Genomic DNA, 22,287 nt, shown 5'->3' with positions numbered 1-22,287 from the left:
TTTCTCAATGATGTTGGAGATGGTGTTAAGGCTTGTCACCGGTCTGTGGTAGTTTGGGTCTTTGGGGTCGAGGTTGGGTTTCTTTAGGAGGGGTTTGATTATGCCTTGCTTGAGGGAGATTGGAAGATTCCTTTACGAAAGGCAAAACCACTCTGCACTACAAGTGCAAAGTGCACTTGAAATTGTATTTAAATTGCACTTGGAAGTGCAGTCACTGTAAATCTGAGGGGAAGCTCTGAAATGAGGGGAAACTTTGCTGATTTATAATCCAATCATGTTAACCACTTGGTTACTGGCCCATAGTCAAAAGACGTCCTGTTTTTAAAGATGGATATCTCGGTAACGGCAGCAGCTGCTGCCACAATCGAGGTATCCATCTTTAGTGCCAACGGTCCTGTAAACGATAATGGAGGTCTCCGCGCCCTCCGCCGCTTACCGGAGCCGTCGGTAGCGGCGGAGGCGAACGGGTCCGTTTGGCAGCTGACTGGGGTTGCGAGTGAGGGAAAAATGGCCTTCACCCGTCCCCATAGCTCTGCTGGGCGGAAGTGACGTCAAAACGTCAGTCCCGCCCAGCGTCTTAAAGAAACATTTTTTTTTTTGTCATTTGAAAAAATGACAGTTTAAATTTTTTTGCATTTAAGTCTAAATATAAGATCTGAGGTCTTTTTGACCCCAGATCTCATATTTAAGAGGACCTGTCATGTTTTTTTCTATTACAAGGGATGTTTACATTCCTTGTAATAGGAATAAAAGTGATAATTTTTTTTTTATTTCAGTGTAAAAAATGATAAACTAAATAAAAAAAAATAAGAAAACAAAAAAAAAAATTTTAAAACGCCCCTTCCCGACGAGCTCGCGCACAGAAGCGAACGCATATGCGAGTAGCGCCCGCATATGAAAACTGTGTTCAAACCACACAAGTTAGGTATCACCGCGATCGTTAGAGCGAGAGCAATAATTCTAGCCCTAGATCTCCTCTGTCACTCAAAAAATGCAACCTGTAGAATTTTTTAAACGTCGCCTATTGAGATTTTTAAGGGTAAAAGTTTGACGCCATGCCACAAACAGGCGCAATTTTTAAGCGTGACATGGTGGGTATCAGTTTACTCGGCGTAACATTATCTTTCACAATATATAAAAAAATTGGGCAAAATTTATTGTTGTCTTATTTTTTAATTTAAAAAGTGTTTTTTTTTCCCCAAAAAAAGTGCGCTTGTAAGACCGCTGCGCAAATACGGTGTGACAAAAAGTATTGCAATGACTGCCATTTTATTCTCTAGGGTGTTATAAAAAAATATATATATAATGTTTGGGGGTTTTAAGTAATTTTCTAGCAAAAAAAAACAGTTTTAGTCTCGTAAACACCGAATCTGAAAAACAGGCTCGGTAATCAAGTGGTTAAATGTTATTTTTTATTTTCCTTACATGTCCCCCTCGGATCTACAGCGATTGCACTTCCAAGTGCACCTTCAGTGCGATTTCAAGTGCACTTTGCACTTGTAGTTTGCACTTGTAGTGCAAAGTGTATTTGCCTTTTGTACACAACCCCCAGTCTCTGTGCGTCTCTATGCAGTGCAGACAGACCATGGCTGGGGAAGCTGTACATTGCTTCCTGAAGATATCACATCAGCCTGACTCATTACTCCTGCCAAGAGCCCTCAGCCCTGATGCAAGCAGCAGACTGGCTCTTGGGAGGATTTATGCACGTATCAAAATGCCTTAATGGGTAAATGCCAGTGTGGGGAGTTGGGCGTCCCAGTGCAGACTACCCTAGGTGATGTCCACAATGCTGAGCTTCCATGATTGAAAGAAATTAAATCCACTGTGTGAAAGGGGCAGGCAAGGCACGGTGCATCATAATAATCTAGTATTCACCATATGCAGTGAAGTCGGTATGCTTTTTCAGTGAAGGAGAAGAGCTTGTACAATTGACTGAAGGTAGTGCTGGAGTTCAGCTTTAATAACTTTCTGTATCAAAGAACAAAAGCTGGCCTTTATTCTAAACATTGTTTTCCCACTCTCCTTTCACAGTAGTTCATCAGGAAAAGTGAGCTCTGTGATTAGAGAGCAGCCTTCCCTGCATGGTAGTGTTCTGTCTTTGATATGCCATGTAGATTTGCAGATAATCCTTTGCAGAGCTGTCGCACGTATTCATGTGCATGGCGGGGTGCATCACCGATTGCATAATGAACGCCAAATTGTGTTGACACCCTTTGAATCTGTTCCTCCTCCCAGGGTGAAGATGTGTATTGTACCTGCAGGGCTCTCTTTGATAGGCTTTCCAATGTTTTATCAGCTGAATATCTGCACACTGATCACTGTATGTTTGTCAAGGTGTTTCCTCTCATCTGACTTCTGTGAAATAAGCTTTGGCGGACCGTTTTGTCAAAGATGTCTCTTACAGATAAATGCTTTTTTTTCCCTCATACTTTTTTGTGTTTTTGCAATTGTTAAAGCGGGAGTTCACCCGAAAAACATTTTTTAACCTTAGATTGATACTCATTTTGTGAAGGGGAATCGGATTTTTTTTTTTTAATCGAAGCAGTACTTACCGTTTTAGAGAGCGATCTTCTCCACCGCTTCCGGGTTTGGTCTTCGGGTCTGGGCGTTCCTTCTTGATTGACAGGCTTCCGATAGGCTTCCGACGATCGCATCTATCGCGTCACGAGTAGCCGAAAGAAGCCAAACGTCGGTGCGGCGCTATACGGCGCCTGCGCACCGACGTTCGGCTACTTTCGGAAAATCGTGACGCGATAGATGCGACTGTCGGAAGACTTAAATAGGAACGCCCAGTCCCGCAGCCCATACCCGGAAGCGGCGGAGAAGATCGCTCTCTAAAACGGTAAGTACTGCTTAGATTTTAAAAAAACTACCCGATTCCCCTAGACAAAACGAGCCTCAATCAAATGTTAAAAATTTACTTTTCGGGTGAACCTCCACTTTAAAAACATTAAATCCTGCATGGATCAACCAAACTTACCACATTTAGAGTGGTGGCAAATTCCAATTAAAAGAACTTGCTGGTAGACAGAGGTTTTTTTTTTTTTTCAGGGGGAACAGTTCCTGTACCTCCAGCACTGAATGTATGTAATGGCAAGGGGAGCTGGAGGGTCTGTTGATGATTGCCGCTGGGGGATCTATTTTTGCTGGTGGGGTTTTATTTCTGTGTGGGCTCTATTGCTGCTGGTAGGGGTCTTATATTCTTGGGGGGCAGTTGTTGCTGGGAAGGATCTACTGTTGAGAGATCTATTGTTGCTGTCTGCTGGGGGGGGGTGTCTATTCATGCAGGCTTCTGGGAGATCTGTTGTTGCTGCTGGGGTAGATCCATTGTTGCTAGGGGGGGGGTTGTGTGAGGGAACTATTGTTGCCTGGTGGGTCTTTTGTTGATGGCTGCAGGGGATCTATTTAGCTGCTTTTCTTGTTATTAACAAATTCCATACAAATTACTTGACACCACAAAATTATACTTGGTTCTCTATTCTCTAAAAGGGGTGGCACTGGGAAGTGGACAAGGGGTTGGAACCAAGGGACGTTGCTCGGAGGTGGGTAGGGGGTGCAGACAAGATGTGACTCAGAAGTGGGGAGTACTTGCACCTATTCGCTGAGAAAAAAAGCCCTGCTGATAGGTAGGGTTTTTATGACAGAAGAGACACCATCGCACAAGCACGCAATTGTCAGTTAAAGCGACGCAGAGCCGTATCGCAAAAAAATGCCTGGGGCCAAATCCTTCCGGTTTTTAAAGCGGTTGTATACCCGCAATAATTTTTTTTATTTTTTTTTTTACACCTGAAAGGCAAAAGGCATAATGAGCTAGTATGCACCGCATACTAGCTCATTATGAAATACTTACCTGGTCCATGCCGAGCGAGATGTCATTTTGCCTCGGTGTGTCTTCCGGATATCGCTGCTCCAGCGCTGTGATTGGCTGGAGCGGCGATGTTGTTACTCCCCCGCATGCGCGGGAGACTTAATTTCGGCAAGGTCCGGCGGCTGCTGGGCCTTTAGCCGAGGATCCCCGCTGCGCATGCGCCGCTGCAATCAGCGGCGCATTGCGAGGGGAATATCTCCTAAACCGTACAGGTTTAGGAGATATTCTTTATACCTACAGGTAAGCCTTATTATAGGCTTACCTGTAGGTAAAAGTGGTAGTAAAGACTTTACAACCACTTTAAGTGGTTAAAGTTTTTTAAATGGATTCGTAGGCATGTGTGACCATTTGGAAACCGAGGTATCACAGCAGCAGTCTGAGGCATATACCGTATTTTCCGGCATATAAGGCGACTTTCTAACCCCTTAAAATCTTCTTGAAAGTCGGGGGTCGTCTTATACGCCGGTAACCTAACGTTACCTTATCCTAAAGACATGCAGAATCGCGGCCGTATGTTTTTTCAAAAGCCGCGCCTCCTACGTCTTCTGTTCCGTGATGGCGGAACACTCAGCTTCCCAGGAGGCACTGTGTTCAGTGTCCGCCTATCACGGAGGCCCTCTCGTCCGAGGACGAGAGGGCCTCCGTGATAGGCGAACACTGAACACAGTGCCTCCTGGGAAGCTGACTGTTCCGCCTATCACGTTACAGAAGATGTAGGAGGCGCGGCTTTTGGAAAAACGTACAGTACGGCCGCAATTCTGCATGTCTGCCATGTAATGGGACACAGTCTGGCATGTAATGGGGGCACAGTCTGGCATGTAATGGGGCACAGTCTGGCATGTAATGGTGGCACCGTGAGGCGAGGCATGACTAGTAGGAAGGGGGTAGTCTTATACGGTGAGTATATCCCAAAACCAACATTTTGGCTGGAAAATTAGGGGGTCGTCCTATACGCCCAGTCGTCTTATACGCCGGCAAATACGGTAAATAGAAAGACGTTCGTTAGTTTTATAGGATCCTGCCTATGTAATTTCTTTACTTTCCTATTGGACTTCTAAATGTTAGGCCCCGTACACACGTCCGAGGAACTCGACGTGCCAAACACATCGAGTTCCTCGTCGAGTTCAGTGTTGAAGCCGCCGAGGATCTCGACGGGCCCACTTTCCTCATTGAACAACGAGGAAATAGAGAACATGTTCTCTATTTGGCCCGACGAGTTCCTCTTCGGCTTCCTCGCTGAAAAGTGTACACACCACCGAGTTTCTCGGCAGAATCCAGCTCCGACCGAGTTTCTGGCTGAATTCTGCCGAGAAACTCGGTCGTGTGTACGGGGCCTCAGTGGTACACTTGGCTGTCTAAACTGACTGAAGCTGGCAGTGATCAGCCAGCAGGACAAGTCCCAGTATCCTTGGGTAGCCTGCACCGGTGGTCCCATATGCTTCCATTCAAAATGTAACTAAGCATGTAAAGTAAATGGCATGCCTTTATTTGGAACATGGCTTTATAGCGGGCAGCAATGTTAAAATTACTTAAAACAACTCTTGAAAATGGAATTTCACTTTTGTAAACAATGCATGCTTTTAATTACCCGTGTCATAGCCAAATGATATTGCCCAACAATGTAGTCCACAGGATATACTTTTTTGTGTTTGGTTTTTTCTTTTTATAATGTGTCTGAATCTTATCCAAGCCTATGTCCTAGACATCATTTTGATGGTTGGGCGGATCACACAAAACCACAGAAAGTGCTGGAAGGCCAATGCCTAATGTTTGTTTTTCGTCATTAATACATCAAACAGACACACATCTGCTCCCTGGTATTGGCTTTATTAAACACTTTGCAGTTAGTACAATCAATCACAGTTGTTCACATGGAGGCCTTTCATTGAGAACTATCACATACTGTTTCCCTTTGCAGCAATAGTTTACCATGCTTGTTTTGTTCGCTATCCAAGTCTGTACCAACCTTCATTAAACTATACAGAGGATTCCATTTCATATTGGTACTTCGTCACCTCTAGTGCTTTAACCCTTAATAGCAACATCCTTTTGGACAAAATGTTTCCAAACCTCCTCTAACTTTTCTATGTAAATGTACCTTTGTAATCTGCTGCATCAGCTCTTTCAAAAACACTTCACCTTTTCCCCAAATGTGTGATCTCAGTCATTGTTAAAGATGTGCAAAGGTTAATTTTTAATCAGCAGCTAAGCCATTCCTTTCATCTCTTAACTACTCCCCTTGGTCACTTACATCTGAAGAGGTGGCTTCGCCTTGTATAATACTCTGAGTGATTTATGATGGTGAAGCCCAATGGTGGAAATAATAGGATCTCTGGGGGAAATATTTAGGCCGGCCGTAGATATTTGAACCATGTATGGGTAGGCTGAATGTACCCAAGTTGATCGATAAACTTGGGTGCAACCATCCAGTTGTATTTTACATATGATGACTGCTAGCGGCTGTTATAGGAATAATCACTGTGTTCTCCCAGCAGGGATGGCTTATACCCAGCCCCCACTGGGAGAACGCAATGGCTCTGTGGGGGGGATCGAGCGATTTTCTTTCCAGTAACCTGTTGCAGGAAAGAAAATCGCTCTGTTTAAGGCTTTAGTAAACTTTTTTCTTAAAGCGGGGTTCCGGTCACGTTTTTTTTTTGGCCATTTAAATAGTATTATATTAAAGATCACATTAATGATAATAAAACATCCCCAATCAATCGCTAAAGAAATAAAAAACTTGCCTCGTTTGCAGCACTGAAAAAATGTGGCCGTTGCCATCCTAGGTGTGGGCATCTGAAGCTCAGTAATTATAATTTTTTTTTTTATACTTCTCTCGGTGGAGAGGTGCATGCTGGGTAACCTCTCGATCTCACGCGTCACATTAGAGCGCCGCTCGTAGCGGCGGTTGTTTGTGCCTTTGTCATAACAACGGGCGGCAGCGGAGGAACGTCCCGCCCCGTTGTTATGACAACGTACATAACACAGATGTGCGTGCTCTCTCTTTCTCTCTCGTGCGGCTTGTTTAATAAGAAGTAAGGGCTTTGTGCCCTTCTTGAACATGGTGCGGTAAACAGCCGTGATCGCGTCATTTCCGTTTTTTTGGGCACAGAAGAGCGCACAGTCTCCTGGGAAATTATGACACTAATTTCCCAGGAGTCTGTGCGGCTTAGTGAGCAGAGGAGAAGGACCGCGGTCCAGGAAGAAGGCAGATTAGAAATTCTGCCTAGCAACAAGCTAATCCAGGGAAGTAAAACATTTATTTGTTTGCAATACTGTATTAAATGGATTAAAAGGAACATATTAACGAAAAGTGTGATTTTAGGGTGGAGCTCCCCTTTAAGCACTGGTGATTTTTTATTTTATTTATTATTTATTAAATCGAATTCATATTATGCAGCAGTTTCTGTAAACACCAGTTATTTTAAAGCTGTTCGCCAAGCATAAAACTTGATAAAACACAAAGAAATACTTATATGCAAAGAAACTTGTCTGTAAAAATATTTGTAATTCTGCTCCAACACTCTTTAGATGTAGGCACCCCATCTTGACAGCATAGCTTGTGTATTGATTACTACTTTTAGGCTATGCAGCTTTGGTCACCTAATTACATTTTGTACTGTGGCTTTTACAATTGGAATTAATACTGCAAATGAAAGCGCTTCAATTCATTGTTGCCCAAAATTTGGTTAAAGATATCTTTGCACTTTTCAGGGTTGTGGTCAGCGCAGAGATGAGATCCATATTTGGTGGTCCTGCCACCCGCCTTGTGGGATTCTGGTGCAGGGTCTTCTGACTTTTGTTCATACTGTTCCACATACCTATTTGTAAGGATGCTACTTCTTCTTTACCCAGTTCCAGGTCTCTTCTCATCAGTAGAAACTAGCCCACCTGTTCATTGCCACCGAACGCGATATAACCAGGGCCTGGAAAAAACACACGGTTTCATTCACAGAGGTGAAAAGCATCCTGACAACCCTAATGGTCAATGAAAAGATGACCACCATCCTTCATGACTCCCCCTCTAAGTTTCTCAAGGTGTGGACCCGTGTGGTCTTATGCCCTTACTCTGCATCCGGCTAGCCTGGAAATCACTGGTTAACATCACTGGTTCTCTGGTCTGTGGGAACTTTCCCTACCTCACCTATACTTTTTTTCCTTTTTGCTCATGTCTCTCTCCCTCATACGCATTGGTATGGCCGTCCACTCCTTCTGCCCCCCACCACAATCCCTTGTTCCCAGGACTCGGGTACCCTGGCTCACAAGAGAAGGTTGTTGTTGTCTACTAGTTTTATACCTTTATTGTACCTTGTATATTACAATTTTTCATGTGCCTTATTACTTGTATCCCCTGCATGGGAATTTGGTTGTGTTATTCTTTCAGATTTTTACCAATAAAAATTATTGTACCAGAAAAATATATCTCAGCACTTACAGTATCTGACTACCACCTGTACAATTAGAAAATATTACCAAATATACATAGCAAAGATTAATACCATCAGTAGTACGTCAGACTTTAGGAAATGCTGTTTTAGTGGAAGCATTTGACTTTAGAATGATAAAAGTAATCCGCTTTAAAATTGTGGATGCAGTTTTATGTGACCAAAAGCAACCTGAAAGGCAGGTTCTCGGCTTTGGAATAGCACTGGACCATGGTGTGTTTATCAGGGAAAAAAAGCCTTTCCCCATGAAAATGGTTTTCGGCATCCCTTTGAGTTCTCGATGCATGGTCTCAGATTACAGTAAGTCTGTGCTAAATGAAACGTGTAGACTGCTATTGCTGACCTCCACTTGAAAATACTAATTGCCTAGTTGTTATTTTCACCCATTGGTTTTGCCAATCAAAGATTTGGATAAAGTCGGAAGTCCCTATCACCAACTTGTTCTGGGTCAAGTGACTCAATGTAATGAAATCAGGAGGTTAGTATGATAGGAGGTCAGCAGTGGCAGCCTACATGTTCTAGTAAAGTACAGGAATTTCAACTAAAATACATTGGTTAAATATTTTTATAGCTGTGACCAGGGTTTGACAAATTTGCTTGGAATCTAGGAGCCAGCTAAAAAAGTTAGGAGCCAGAAAACGCACCCCTTCCCGGCGAGCTTGCGCGCAGAAGCGAACACATACCTGAGCAGCGCCTGCATATGTTCAAACCACACATGTGAGGTATCGCCGCGATTGGTAGAGCGAGAGCAATAATTCTAGCCATAGATCTCCTCTGTAACTCAAAACATGCAATCTGTAAATTTTTTTAAACGTCGCCTATGAAGATTTTAAAGGGTAAAAGTTTGTCGGCATTCCACGAGCGGACGCAATTTTGAAGCGTTACATGTTAGGTGTGAATTTACTCGGCGTAACATTATCTTTCATATTATTAAAAAAAATGGGGATAACTTTACTGTTGTCTTATTTTTTAATTAAAAAAAGTGATTTTTTTTTCCCCAAAAAGTGCGCTTGTAAGACCGCTGCGCAAATACGGCGTGACAAAGTATTGCAACGATCGCCATTTTATTCTCTAGGGTTTTAGGATAAAAAATATATATAATGTTTGGGGGTTCTAATTGGAGGGAAGAAGATGGCAGTGAAAATAGTGAAAAATAGTGAAAAATTACATTAGAATTGCTGTTTAACTTGTAATGCTTAACTTTTAATACCAACGGCCACCACCAGATGGCGCCAGCTCACATCTGGTGGTAATAACTTGTAATACCAACGGCTCACCACCAGATGGCACCAGCTCACAAAAAGTCGCCAGGACACTATTTCTAGTCGCCATGGCGACTGGGATTTGTCAAGCCCTGGCTGTGACAAATAGGTTTAATTTCACTGTACGGTTTCTATGGGTTTACCTGTACCTTTTTTGCAGAGATTTCAATTGTATTATTGTTATGAAACTTACAGCTGTCCTTTTTCTTTAGCTCCCAAGGGAATACTGCATCTCTCTCCCGATGTCTATCAAGAAATGGAAGCCAGTCGCAGTAAAACAGTGCCTGCTCCTGCTGTCAACTATCTGTCATCCAAAGAGTTGAGCCAACCATCCAGCTCATATTTTAGCACTCCAGTAGGCCAAAGTTGCACTTCTGCAATTGCCAGGGAGCTCCTAACCAATGGAAGCTCCCCTACTGCAGAGGCTATTGGATTTGCAGGGAACAACAAGACTTGCACCACATCCTCTGTGCAGCCTTCTAAACAGCTGGACTATCTGGCGGGCATTCAGGGCATGCAGGTGAGGACATTTTTATATTTGAATGAATAGAAGCCAATCCATGTATACCTTGTGTTTTGTTTCTATGTCATGTCAACAAACAAAGTTTTTGGAATTAAGGTTACAGCCACACTGCTTACTTTACAGGACTGTTTTCTGAATTACCTATAAAAGGAACCTTTTCATGATTGTTCTAAGTCACTCACTGGACTCCAGCAGTTGGATCTCCTGATGCACCTCCCTTCTCTTCTCCCTTAACCATAAAATATCCCATCTCTGTTTATGTCCTATAATGCAAAAAATATATAAAAAATCCATTTGGAAAATTGAGTGCCTCCTCATAACAGTTGCTGTTGGTGGACAAGTGCACAGGTGTACCTGGTGTTTGATCCAGCCATCTATCATCAGAGTTCAAATATCATTTTTAAGGGTCAATTCATTAATGCTTACCAGTTGTATTTTTATTTTGTTTTATTACTGTGTTTTATTTTGTCAAATTAAATGTTGAATATACTAAAGTCTTTATTGCACAAATCAGCTAAATTGTAAATGTAGCTAAATGTAGGTAATATATTATTGATATTTGTGGTTGAGTTTGAAGGTCTGGTTATCGGTGCTAAAAATACTGCCAGGTCAGCACGACATTACGTCAGAGTTTCTGTTTTCTCCTCCAAACATTCCTACTCTAAAATATTGCCGTTTCTAAGTACAGAACGCATAGAACAGTTAAAAAAGAATGAACTATCCACTCCTATATGTCCTTCCTAGGAACAGGAGCAACATCTGATTTTCTTATACAGCATTTATATTACACAGCTCCCTGGAAGAGACATCATTTGCTAATTAAAAAGTGTCATGGACCTTGAGATATTAAAGTGTTTCTACTTGACATATGTTACACAGGAGAGGGACATTCAATGCAAGGCTTTTGAAATGCTAAGTGGAACCAGCTTGCGAAATACCTTTTATTGTGTTCTGCAGGTTAAGAGCGGGTGTCGGAGTCAGGCCGTCTAGCTGGAACCAGGTTATTGTGTACATTGATTACCCCCTGGGGCTTCTGTCTCAATACACAAGTCTTTCTATCCAAGCTATTGGACCAATCCCTGTTGACAATTTCAAGTCCTCATTTGCATGGTCAAGGGGGACCTGAGTGAAGACCGGATATACTTTACAATTGACCAATAGGAAAGCGGTTGTTGGGAGTGGGATGTTCCAAAATTCTGTATAAAAGTGTGCTGTGTACTTGAAATAAAGAGTCCTGTTGGAACTTACATACAGCCTGCCTGGTGTTTGTTCTTAATGGGTCCGAATGGCACATAGCTGTAATTCGGATCCCGGAACCTTGGATGACTGGACCATCAGACGTTGCAATCTGCAAGCTGACTCACTGGTAGCAGAGGAGTGTCGGGAGAGCAGGACCTGGGCGAGCAAGGATCTCGTCACATTGGTTGGCAGCGGTGGGATTTGCTCTCCAGTTACTGGGACAACTCCAAACCACCACCATGAATGACCAGCTATGCAGCCTGGAGGAGAACCATGCTAAAAGACTTGCTTGAGAGCCGTGGAGGGACCGGTGGGAAGAACAAGGCCACCCTGATCATTGCGCTAGCCGAGATGGATCAGAGGGATGGTGATGCAGGACCCCGGTCAGTTGAAGACTTGTTCCAGCAGCGAGTTCAACAGCGGTTGGCATTATATGGTGCGAACCCATCAGAGACCGCCATACAGAATACCATTAGAGACCTCCAGCGGCAGGATGAGAGAGAACGAGAGCGACAACAGAGAGAACGAGAGCGGCAACAGGAGCTGAGAATTGCAGAAATACGGCGATCGGTGACAACGCCTAAAGAAGCAGCACCAAATGAAAGAAGAGGAGAGGTACAGATATCAGTAACCATGGAAGAGGAATTCAGAAGGAGGTTGCGAGAGAAGCAGATACAGCGCAGAGGACCAGTATCAGAGGAGGTCCTGCTTGGATGGTCTGATTCGATCCGCTGCGAACTCTGGAAAGAAGCGCTAGCCCGCGAGCAGCGACACCAGGGAAAAGCTCTCCCCTCCATCCATGTAAGGTACTGGTCACAGTATGAAGTACGGATGCTGTTATTGGGGGAACAACCAAAGCAGGAGTGGACAGCAGAGTTAAGCAGGCTGATCCGGGAAGAGATGCGGTTGGACGAGAGCTACAGAGCCCTCCGGTGGTATGTAGTCCAAGAGTGCCCGTGGTCAGCGGATGACAGCCCCACGGAAGGCTTTGACTATGATGGCCTGGGATTGTTGTATTGGAGGATGTCCAGGGATCCCAACTTTGGGAGCGATCGGGAGTGGCGTTGGGAGGAAATAATGGAGCACAGAGAGCGAAGACTGAATGTCCCGGAAGTGCACTGGTTACAGGAAGATTTGGAATTCCTGGCCGCTCAAGAATGGGAACTGGAAATCACCTACAAACAGCTGCTAGACTCCGCTCAGCAGCAGGGTGAGGTTCCCTTTACCTGGGACTATGAGGAAATATCAGCTGACAGTGATGAAATCCTGGCTGATGAATCAGCAGTGGAAAATCGGGAGCTTGCCATTCCCAAAGCTGAAGTGCTGACCGCACGGCCGAGCTCTGCTAACCTCTGCTCAGTACCCATAGCATCTTCTGGGTTCCATGGACAGGAGATGGTGAACCTCTATCCCCAGACACCAGTTGTAGAGACAGGGGATTTGATAGACTTTTCTGCTGAGGAAGAACAACCTGGGGAGCCTCCAGCAGAAGAGCTGGTATCAGGGCCAAACTTCACTGTGCTCTGCCCAGCACCAAGGGCAGTATTTGTGGAGTTACAAGGAACTTCCCCAGCTGAAGCGCTGGTCACAGGACAGAGGGATCAAGACCTCTGCCCCACCCCCGTGGCAGTTCCGGAGGCTCAGGGTGAGAAGATGGCAATCACTCCCCAGCCACAGATTACAGAATGTATGGACTGTTCAGAGGATGTTATGGATTATGCACCCCCAGCAGAAGTGCTGGCAACAGGGCAGAATGCTAGCCATCTCTGCCCAGCACTGGGACCAACTGTGGAGTTCCAGGGAGCCGGGGCGGTTGGCCCCCCTCCCCAGCAACAAGCTGAGGTAGTAAAGCTGTTACTCCCAGCTGAATCACTGGCAGCAGGGCAGGATGCTACTGGCTGCTGCACACAACTACAGCTTGAGCGGATATCGGTGGATGGGACTGTGGTCCCCACTCACAGCAACCCAGCGGAAGAGCTGGCAACAGAGCAGAGTGCCCCGGGCCTCTGCTCTCAACTAACAGAAGAGGGGGTTCCTGTGGTAGTGGATGGGACTCCGATCTCCACAGACACAACCCCAGAAAATGGTGCGGCACTGAGACAGGAGGATGTCGGCTTTGCTTTGCAAGCACCGGGGGATTTTTACCTAGCATCAGTGGATGGGACTGCAGTCTCCACTGGTATACCCCAGGAATGGTGGCCAGTTGGCCCAGATTCCCAATGGCATGATGAACTGAGCCCAGCCACCCTGTCTTCTCTCCAGCGGCTGAAAGGACTCCAGGGAGAAGGGCCAGTCCAGGCCTCTCCCCAGCGGCAGGCGTGTTCTCTGAGAGAGGCAGAGATTGGCTGGGTGAGTAATGCTCTCTTTGGGACAAGGTATCTGGGGTACTGGGTGGGTACCGAAATTGGGGTCTCTCCCAGTGTTAGTCTCCTGCCAAAGGGGGAGATGTGTGACAGACCTAGCCGGGACAGGGGCTTTTGGAGAGGACTGAATGTGAGCCTCTTGCCGTCCGATTATGGGCCAGGACCTCAAAACAGGAAGGCAGATGGGTCATCCCAGCACAGTCCTGGAACTTTAAGACTACTTTTCCAACATCCTCGAGTTGACCCGTTTGGGTCCCACTGCGGCTGTTGGACTGGTTCCCAGGGGAAGTAATGTCATGGACCTTGAGATATTAAAGTGTTTCTACTTGACATATGTTACACAGGAGAGGGACATTCAATGCAAGGCTTTTGAAATGCTAAGTGGAACCAGCTTGCGAAATACCTTTTATTGTGTTCTGCAGGTTAAGAGCGGGTGTCGGAGTCAGGCCGTCTAGCTGGAACCAGGTTATTGTGTACATTGATTACCCCCTGGGGCTTCTGTCTCAATACACAAGTCTTTCTATCCAAGCTATTGGACCAATCCCTGTTGACAATTTCAAGTCCTCATTTGCATGGTCAAGGGGGACCTGAGTGAAGACCGGATATACTTTACAATTGACCAATAGGAAAGCGGTTGTTGGGAGTGGGATGTTCCAAAATTCTGTATAAAAGTGTGCTGTGTACTTGAAATAAAGAGTCCTGTTGGAACTTACATACAGCCTGCCTGGTGTTTGTTCTTAATGGGTCCGAATGGCACATAGCTGTAATTCGGATCCCGGAACCTTGGATGACTGGACCATCAGACGTTGCAATCTGCAAGCTGACTCACTGGTAGCAGAGGAGTGTCGGGAGAGCAGGACCTGGGCGAGCAAGGATCTCGTCACAAAAAGTTTCTGAAGTTTATCATAAAAATGTAAGCAGTACCTGGATAGGTGATTTCTCTCTGTGATTTTATTGCGTGAGCTCTGCCTGTACCCCAGCCGCCTTTGACCCTTTAGAAGACTTTGATGTTTGTGTTTTCACATTTAAAGATATATCTGGTTAGTAGAGATCTCCTCATAGATTTCACCTGTCTTGTTTTTTAAATGATTGACAATGTCCTGGACAGTGACTGAGTTGGTTGGCCACACACTGTTTGCTGAGAATGTAGCAGTCAGGGCCTAGTTCTTATGTGGTAAGGTTAGAAACTGTGTACACAGAAGATGCGAGTAAGCTGTTGTAGACAGAAGTGGCCGTGTGCAAGCAGGATAGTGGTGAGACTTTGTTGTAGAGGTAATCAGTAGAAGAATAGAAAATAAAAGATTTAAAGTGGAAAAGGTTTCTACAGATAACTGTTAGAAAGATAGGCAGTTAAAGACAAGGAGAGTATCAAACTGACAGTTGTGATAATTAGCGAGAGGATAAAGCATGTTGGAGTGGTTGAAAGTAGGGTTGTCCCAATACCGATACTAGTATCGGTATCGGGACCGATACCAAGCATTTGCCTGAGTATTTGTACTCGGTCAAATGCTCCCGATGCTTCACCCGATACTTGTACTGTCGGCGGTGATCAGTGCGTGGGGAAGTTACAAGCACCGATCACCGATGTACAGATTTAAAAGTAATTTATCCGCTTCTCTCTACACCCCTCCCCCCGCGCGGCTTTCAGCTGCTTTAAAATCAGTGGTGATCAGTGCTTGTAACTCCCCCACACACGATCACCGCTGACTGTCCGTATCCTCCTCCAGCCCCCCTCCGTTTTGCTGCAGTCTGTCTCCCTCCCTCCATGTCCCCCGCCGTGTTTCTCTCTCTCTCCGTGTCCCCCCGTGTTTTTCTCTCCCTCCGTGTATCCCGCCGTGTTTCTCTCTCCCTCCATGTATCCCGCCGTGTTTCTCTCCCCTTCCGTGCTCCTCCTCCACCCCCTGGAAATGTCAGGATGGAGAGCGGGGTAAGAGACGGTAAATCCGGCTCCTTACTGCTCCGAATGGACAGAGTCAGTGATGACTGACTCTGTCTACTCACATAATTGAAACATCGTAACCTGTGTTTACAGTGTTTCAGTTTATGAATGAAGAGAAGACGCTGTCTTCTCTCCATTCATTTTCAGCGCAGCTGATGCTGCTGAGAAAGGGACTGGGGAACATGTGTCCCTTTCCCTGTCTCAAAGGGAAGATGTCAGAGGTTTGTTAAGACCCCTGATATCTCACCAAAGCCCCCCAACAGGGCTGAAAAAATAAATAAAATAAAAATAAAGAATAAAAAAACAAAAGAGTAAAAAAACTTATTGTAGAAAATATTTTTTTTTTATAAAAAACACACTGACACGGCCCCCCTCCCCCCTTAAAAAAAAAGAAAGCATTATAAATAAAAAAATATGTAAAAAAAAAAAAAAAAATGAATAACAAATTGTTAAAGATAAAAAAAAAAAATACTGACACATGTGCCGCTGTCACATGAGATTAAAAAAAAAGTATCGGTATTCGGTATCGGCGAGTACTTGGAAAAAAAGTATCGGTACTTGTACTCGGTGTTAAAAAAGTGGTATCGGGACAACCCTAGTTGAAAGGTGTAGAGGCAGGAGAATACAGTCAAAGGTGTCATTAGAGTGAGTAGGAGTGTGTTTTTTTTTGTGTTGGGTCAAATGATGAGGTTAGGTTGACAAATTGAGAGGGTAGCCAGGCTGTTGACATTAACAGGGATAGTCACAAAAAAATTGTATTTCAGAGGAAAGGAAGTAGGGTACTCAAGCATAAAAGTCATCTAGGAGGTATGACAAAGAAACTGGAGAATAAATATTAACTACAGTGAACTTCAAAAAAGGCTAGGATAGGGGATAGGAGGACTCCAACTTCACCTCCCTTTCTTCCACTGGGTTTGGGTGAGTGAGTACAGTGAAGGCCACCATGTGACGGGGTAGCTGGTGAGGCACAGTCAGATTCCCGAAGCCAGGTTTAAGTAACAGCAAAAAGGGTTAACAGTTGAAGATCAAAGGTCATGTGTATAGATTTACTACTTAGGTTACTTTCAGACTGTCCTCTTTTTGTTTTATTTATTCGCAGAGAAATAACTAAATGTTTTACTTCCTCCTGTGTTGAAATATACCTGTGTTTACATGTGCATCTAATCTACCCCTGGACACACAGATTAAATTTTTTTTCTAAATTAAAGTGTCCCAAATGCGCCTAAATGCAGCTACAGTGTGAATTATACTATTTAAAATCATTACACATATTTATATGCATATAAACAAATACATGCCACTGCTGGTGTGAATGAGGCTTAACAGACGGAGCGTGCTATCCTGAAGAACCTCATTCTCCTTCTATTACAGTTGATTTTTATTGCATTTGCCGGATATTGTTGCGGCTTCACGCATTCACAGTGTTGCGATAATCCCCAGTAAACACTTTGAAAGTCAACTTGTGGTTTTTGTTAAACCCTTCTTTTTGCTGCTCACAAATAGTTATTTTACAGCTACAAACATAGAAATGGCCGAGTAGTCTTGCCCTCATGCTGCAAAAAGGGTGGTAGAAGCTCTATGCCAGAAAAATTGATTCTCTAGAAATTGCCAGTGTTGCTGCATGTTATGTACAACCTGTCGTACTGGTAGGTGCTATGACTGTTAATTTTGTCATGCAGTCTGTTTAAATTGAACAGTTGGTTTGTAGTGTTGTCATGATTTTTGTGCTTTCCTTGTTTGCTTTTCCTACAACACAGAAGTGCAATTTCCTCTGTGTAGAATGTAATCACACTGAATGTGAAGCCCAGAGGTTATGTTAATGAGTGTTGTCAGAACATCGGAATGTATCATGTAATTAAATGTCACATTTTTATAGTTGTAAAGGACGTTAGTTGGGAAGAGCACCATGCTTTAGACAGTTTGTTCTACATTTAATTGTTCAAGCATGACACAGGGTTGGGGATATGTATATCCATGGTGTTAAAAATTTGTGCTGCACATTTGAGGGATGGATACGGATTTAGTTACTTCCATGTCTATAACCTGCTCATTGGACAGACCGCTAGTTCCACAGTTTCACCGCACTGTGGATTCCTACCTTCATACATAGCAGGAAACTCTGTTGCAAGTTTTAGCTGGTTTGTGGCAGCTCCATTTTAAAAGGATTGTCACCTGAAAAAAAAAAAAATCTAAAAAGTTCCCCCTTGACAGTAGCGCTTGGGATGGTGAAATGTCCTGTAATTCTGTAGGGGCTGTTAGGAGGAACCTACAGGGCACAGTTGGAGGATACACTGCTCACACACCCACACTTCAAAGATTCTTCAGATACTGTATTTCTGGAAGACAGCAAAGGTAAGGGCTTGCTGCCCGCTACAGAGGTAAGTATTGAGAGCATACTTTACCAGGGCACGGTTTTTAGAAATTTTCATTTAGGTGACACAGTTGATTTAAAACCGATTTAAATCTGTATTAAACCCAAAACCATAAATGTAATATATTGCAGCTTACTTCATTCGTTTTATTTTTTATGCTTTTTCCCCCCTCTGTTTTCACCACGTAATCTGGACAGTAATGCAAAGCTAATGCCTCGTACACACGATCAGTTTTCTTGACGGCCGTGTGTATGCTCCTCGCAGTTTTTCCGACGGGAAAACTGCCCAAAAACCGCTAGACAAAAAAAGAGAACCGCGATGGAGCATACACACGGCCGGGATTCCCGACCAAAGCTCAATCGCAGTTTTCCTGTCGGGAAAACTGGCCGCGTGTAGGGGAAAGTCTGAACCTAGCAGGTTCTCTGCTTTCTCCTCGGGATATCCAAGGGGAACTTTTCCCGTCGGAAATCTCGCACATGTGTACAGGGCATCAGATGTGTTTGGATCGTATCTGCAAGGAAGTCATCACTGCACACCGCTAATCATAGGCGGTGTGTGTATGTGCAGCTGCGAGCCGGGAAATGCCTCACTGCCTATGATTGACTGTGTGCAGTGACGGTTTCCTGGCAGGTATTATATGCCTGAGCCCATTCATGCTGGCCAGTAACATACCTCCTGTTTTTGAGTGCGTCCACTCAGGATGAAGGAGCACAGAGGCACCTTTAGACAGGAACATTGTCAGGTGGAGGGGAGTGTTAGATGAACTAGCGGATTTATATACTCTAAACAAATTGAAGTCAAACTCCAGCTAGCACTTTACAGTTACAGCACACAGTTTTTACCTGTTGACATAAAGGGTTTGCATAAATAAATAAAAGCTGATCATTGTACGCTAACCTGTCAGTGGTAAATGGTGTGTCTCTACCTTGTAACTGTTACATCTACAGGACAGCTTGTTCTTTTGAAAACAGAGTTATGCCGCGTACACACGATCAGTTCGTCTGATGAAAACGGTCTGATGGACCGTTTTCATCAGACGAACCGATCGTGTGTGGGCCCCATCAGTTTTTTTTCCATCAGTCAAAAAACTAGGAACTTGTTTTAAAATTATCTGATGGTTAAAAAACCGATAGAAATAAACGATCGTCTCTGGGTATGTCCATCGGTTAAAAATGCATGCATGCATAGAATCAAGTCGACGCATGCTCGGAAGCATTGAACTTCATTTTTCTCAGCACGTCATCGTGTTTTACGTCACCGCGTTGGACACGATCGGATTTTTAACCGATGGTGTGTAGGCACGACTGATCATCAGTCAGCTTCATCGGATATCTGATGAAAAAATCCATCAGACCGTTTTCATCAGATGAACTGATCGTGTGTACAGGGCATAACTGACTGACTCACAAGGTGAAAATGAAAGAAAGCAAGCCTAAAATGGAAAACCTAATGCAGCCATCACATGATTAGTAAGCTACAATAAAATAAATGTTTGCTTTTGGGTTTAATACTGCTTAAGACCCCATTCACACTTGAGGGTTTTGTAGCCCGAAGCTCCAAAATGTTCAGGGAGTAAAACAATCAATTATTCTCTTTGGTGGTGGTTCACATCTCCACTCCAAAGCGTCTAAAGTTCAAAAACATTTTGTAGCTACTTTTGCCAGATTGATGTATTTTTGAAGCAGCTGAAAGCAGAAACACATGGCAACAGATCAGGGCTTGACAAATTTGCTTAGAATCTAGGAGCCAACTGAAAAAGTTAGGAGCCAGTTTTTTAAATCGGCTGCCCAGCACTGCATGAACCCACCCCACCCCAAAGAAGTGCCGAAATTGAATGGGCAATTGAAGCCCATGGGTGAAGTTGCTGTTGCAGGTTTTACTAATCATTGATAGAGCACTCTCTCTCCTGCAGCACTGCTGGCTGACCCAGGAGATCCCATGCCCAGACCTGAAGGGGCTAAAAAATGATATACATTTTTATTACACAGGTTAGTTAGGAGATGGGTGACCAGGTCGTGGCGAATTACGTCAACAGCTCGGTGCTCCCCCTCCCCCCTTCTGCCAGGCCAGTGAGAGTGTGCAGCGAACTTCACGCATGTGCAGCAGGGACCAGGCTGTGAAGCCGAAAGGCTACACTACCAGGTTCCTTTACCCCCAATGGTGGTTGCAGCACCTGACCAGCCGATGAAAACATCACTGGACTCCAGGACACACAGAAGCTAATAAACTGTTGTTTATTGGCATTTTGGCATTTTTTCAAAAAGCCTATAAACTAAACTCTGTTAGCCTATGTGCCCATGCACACATGGGAGTTTTTTAGTGTTAATGAGCTTTGGAGTTGATTGGTTTTTTTCTGAACGCCGGAAATTTGCGTTCAAAGTGCCGTTTTCCGGTGGGAAAAAACACAAAAAAACGCTGCTATCCATTGGGGAAAAAAAAGGTTAAAAACGCTACACTCAAAAACGCTAATAAACGCTATTGCAAAAACGCTAAAAAACGTTGAAAGGCTCTCTGCAAAGCTACTGGCGTTTTTATAGCTTTTTTTAGCTTGTGTGTGCATGGAGCCTTAGTGTCAGTATGTGGAGCTGCTGACTTTTCAAAAGGGGTGGGCGGAACTCCGCTTTAACTTTTCATTTAAAATAGTTATCTAGCTAATTCACATTGTGAATCCTAAGAAAGTTGTAAGATCTTCATGGCAATGCATGACAGTTGCAGTGGTGATAATGAGAAGGCTGTTAATGCCATGTAAATTGCTAGTTTGTTTATATCAAGTTTAATTCGAAATTGCGTCTGAAGGAATTTTGTTAGATGAAGGGTGTTTCCTTAGAAGTGGTTCATCCCAGGAAGTCTCCCTAGCAATGGCTTGTTTTGGAAACAAATCTCCACGTCATGGTCTGTAATATAGTAAGTCCTTGAATGCTCTGTAATACACAAAACCTGTCCAGTTATATAATAGACTTGGCTTGGCTGAAAAAATATGGTACTTTCTTTCTTCAAAGGCTGTTTAGTTTGCTCTTTCTCTGAATACAAAAAAAAAGAAGGGGTGTTCACCTTTATACCTGCAAGGAGCTACAGATTACAATTAAAATTATAGGAGATATGGGCATCTAAGTTAGGCAGGCCATACATGATTCATTTTCTTTCATTCAGCCTGCAGGTAGAATGAAAGAAAATGTATAATTTCCCCCATTCGCATATTAAAAGTGGATGGGGGAATCCCTCCCGTGTATTTTGACAACGGGGAGACTTCACTGTCGTCAGAATATGCTCACCGTTGATCATGCACTGATTAGGATCGACTTCTGTAATACCAGCATGTCCATAGATGGACAGGTTCACTTTAACACAGGTTCACGTTAAGGCTGAACTTGAGACAACACCTTTTATTCTAGTTATTTAGTCATTACAAATAACAATTTTTTTCATAGAACCTGGCATAAGTACTTTAATTTGCCTTAAAATCATCCCCCTGTAATCTCGTGCACAAAAGATCTCAAGCTGGACCTTGCAGTGTCAGTGTTATCAGTATGAAACTGTCAACATGCGCACAGGAGGGTAGTGATCTCATCAGCTTTCTGCTGCTCCTTGTTTGCCTAGTTACAGGCTTAAAGCAGTAGTAAAGTCTGCTTTGTGTTTTTTTACCTACAAGTAAGCCTATAATTAAGGCTTATTTGTAGGTAAAATGAATATCTCCTAGATGTGCACCGTTTAGGAGATATTCACCCTGGATGCAGCTGGTAATGTCACCGGCGCATGCGCTCTGAAGGGCTGGCATGCCGTGCCTGATGTAACCATGCGCATGAGTGCGCTCTGACAACACACGAATCTGGAAGGAAGACCGGGGGAAGATGGAAGCCATCTCAGCAGTGGCAGGGAACCTCTGGAGGGCTTAATTTTAAGGTAAGTATTTCATAATGTGCTAGTATGCTTTTTTTTTTTAGAGCAAGTCCCTAGAAGAGGTAAGGCTCTTGTGGACATCACTGGATTGAGAAGGGGCTTGGGTATTTGGGGAGGCTGTTGCACACAGGTTTTTACCTTAGAATTGATAGAATGCATGAAGGTAAAAAACCTTGGGCCAGATTTACAGCAGAAATACGCCGGCGTATCTACTGATACGCCGGCGTATTTTCAAATTTTCCGCATCGTATCTTGATTTGGAATCCTCAAACCAAGTTACAACGGCTTTTGGCATAGATCCGACAGGCGTACGGCTTCGTACGCCTTCGGATCGTAGGTGTAATTCTCCGGCGGCCGCTCGGTGGAGTTCACGTCGTTTTCC

The 22,287-nt window shown here is 44.1% G+C and overlaps 1 protein-coding gene across 5 annotated transcripts in view; it reads left to right on the top strand.

Annotated features, from left to right (window-relative positions):
- The window catches only part of STAU2 (staufen double-stranded RNA binding protein 2), a 390,310-nt gene that overhangs the window by 225,221 nt on the left and 142,802 nt on the right, over positions 1-22,287 (top strand). For all 5 annotated transcript variants that reach the window (XM_040354430.1, XM_040354427.1, XM_040354428.1 and 2 more), the window contains one exon: positions 9,785-10,092. In XM_040354430.1, the coding sequence (XP_040210364.1) occupies positions 9,785-10,092 (308 nt within the window). The remainder of the gene's footprint in view (positions 1-9,784; positions 10,093-22,287) is intronic.

The sequence above is a fragment of the Rana temporaria genome, chromosome 5, assembly GCF_905171775.1.
Source record: "Rana temporaria chromosome 5, aRanTem1.1, whole genome shotgun sequence".
In the NCBI taxonomy this organism is placed as follows: Eukaryota; Metazoa; Chordata; class Amphibia; order Anura; family Ranidae; genus Rana; species Rana temporaria.
This window is presented reverse-complemented; position numbering and strand designations above follow the sequence as displayed.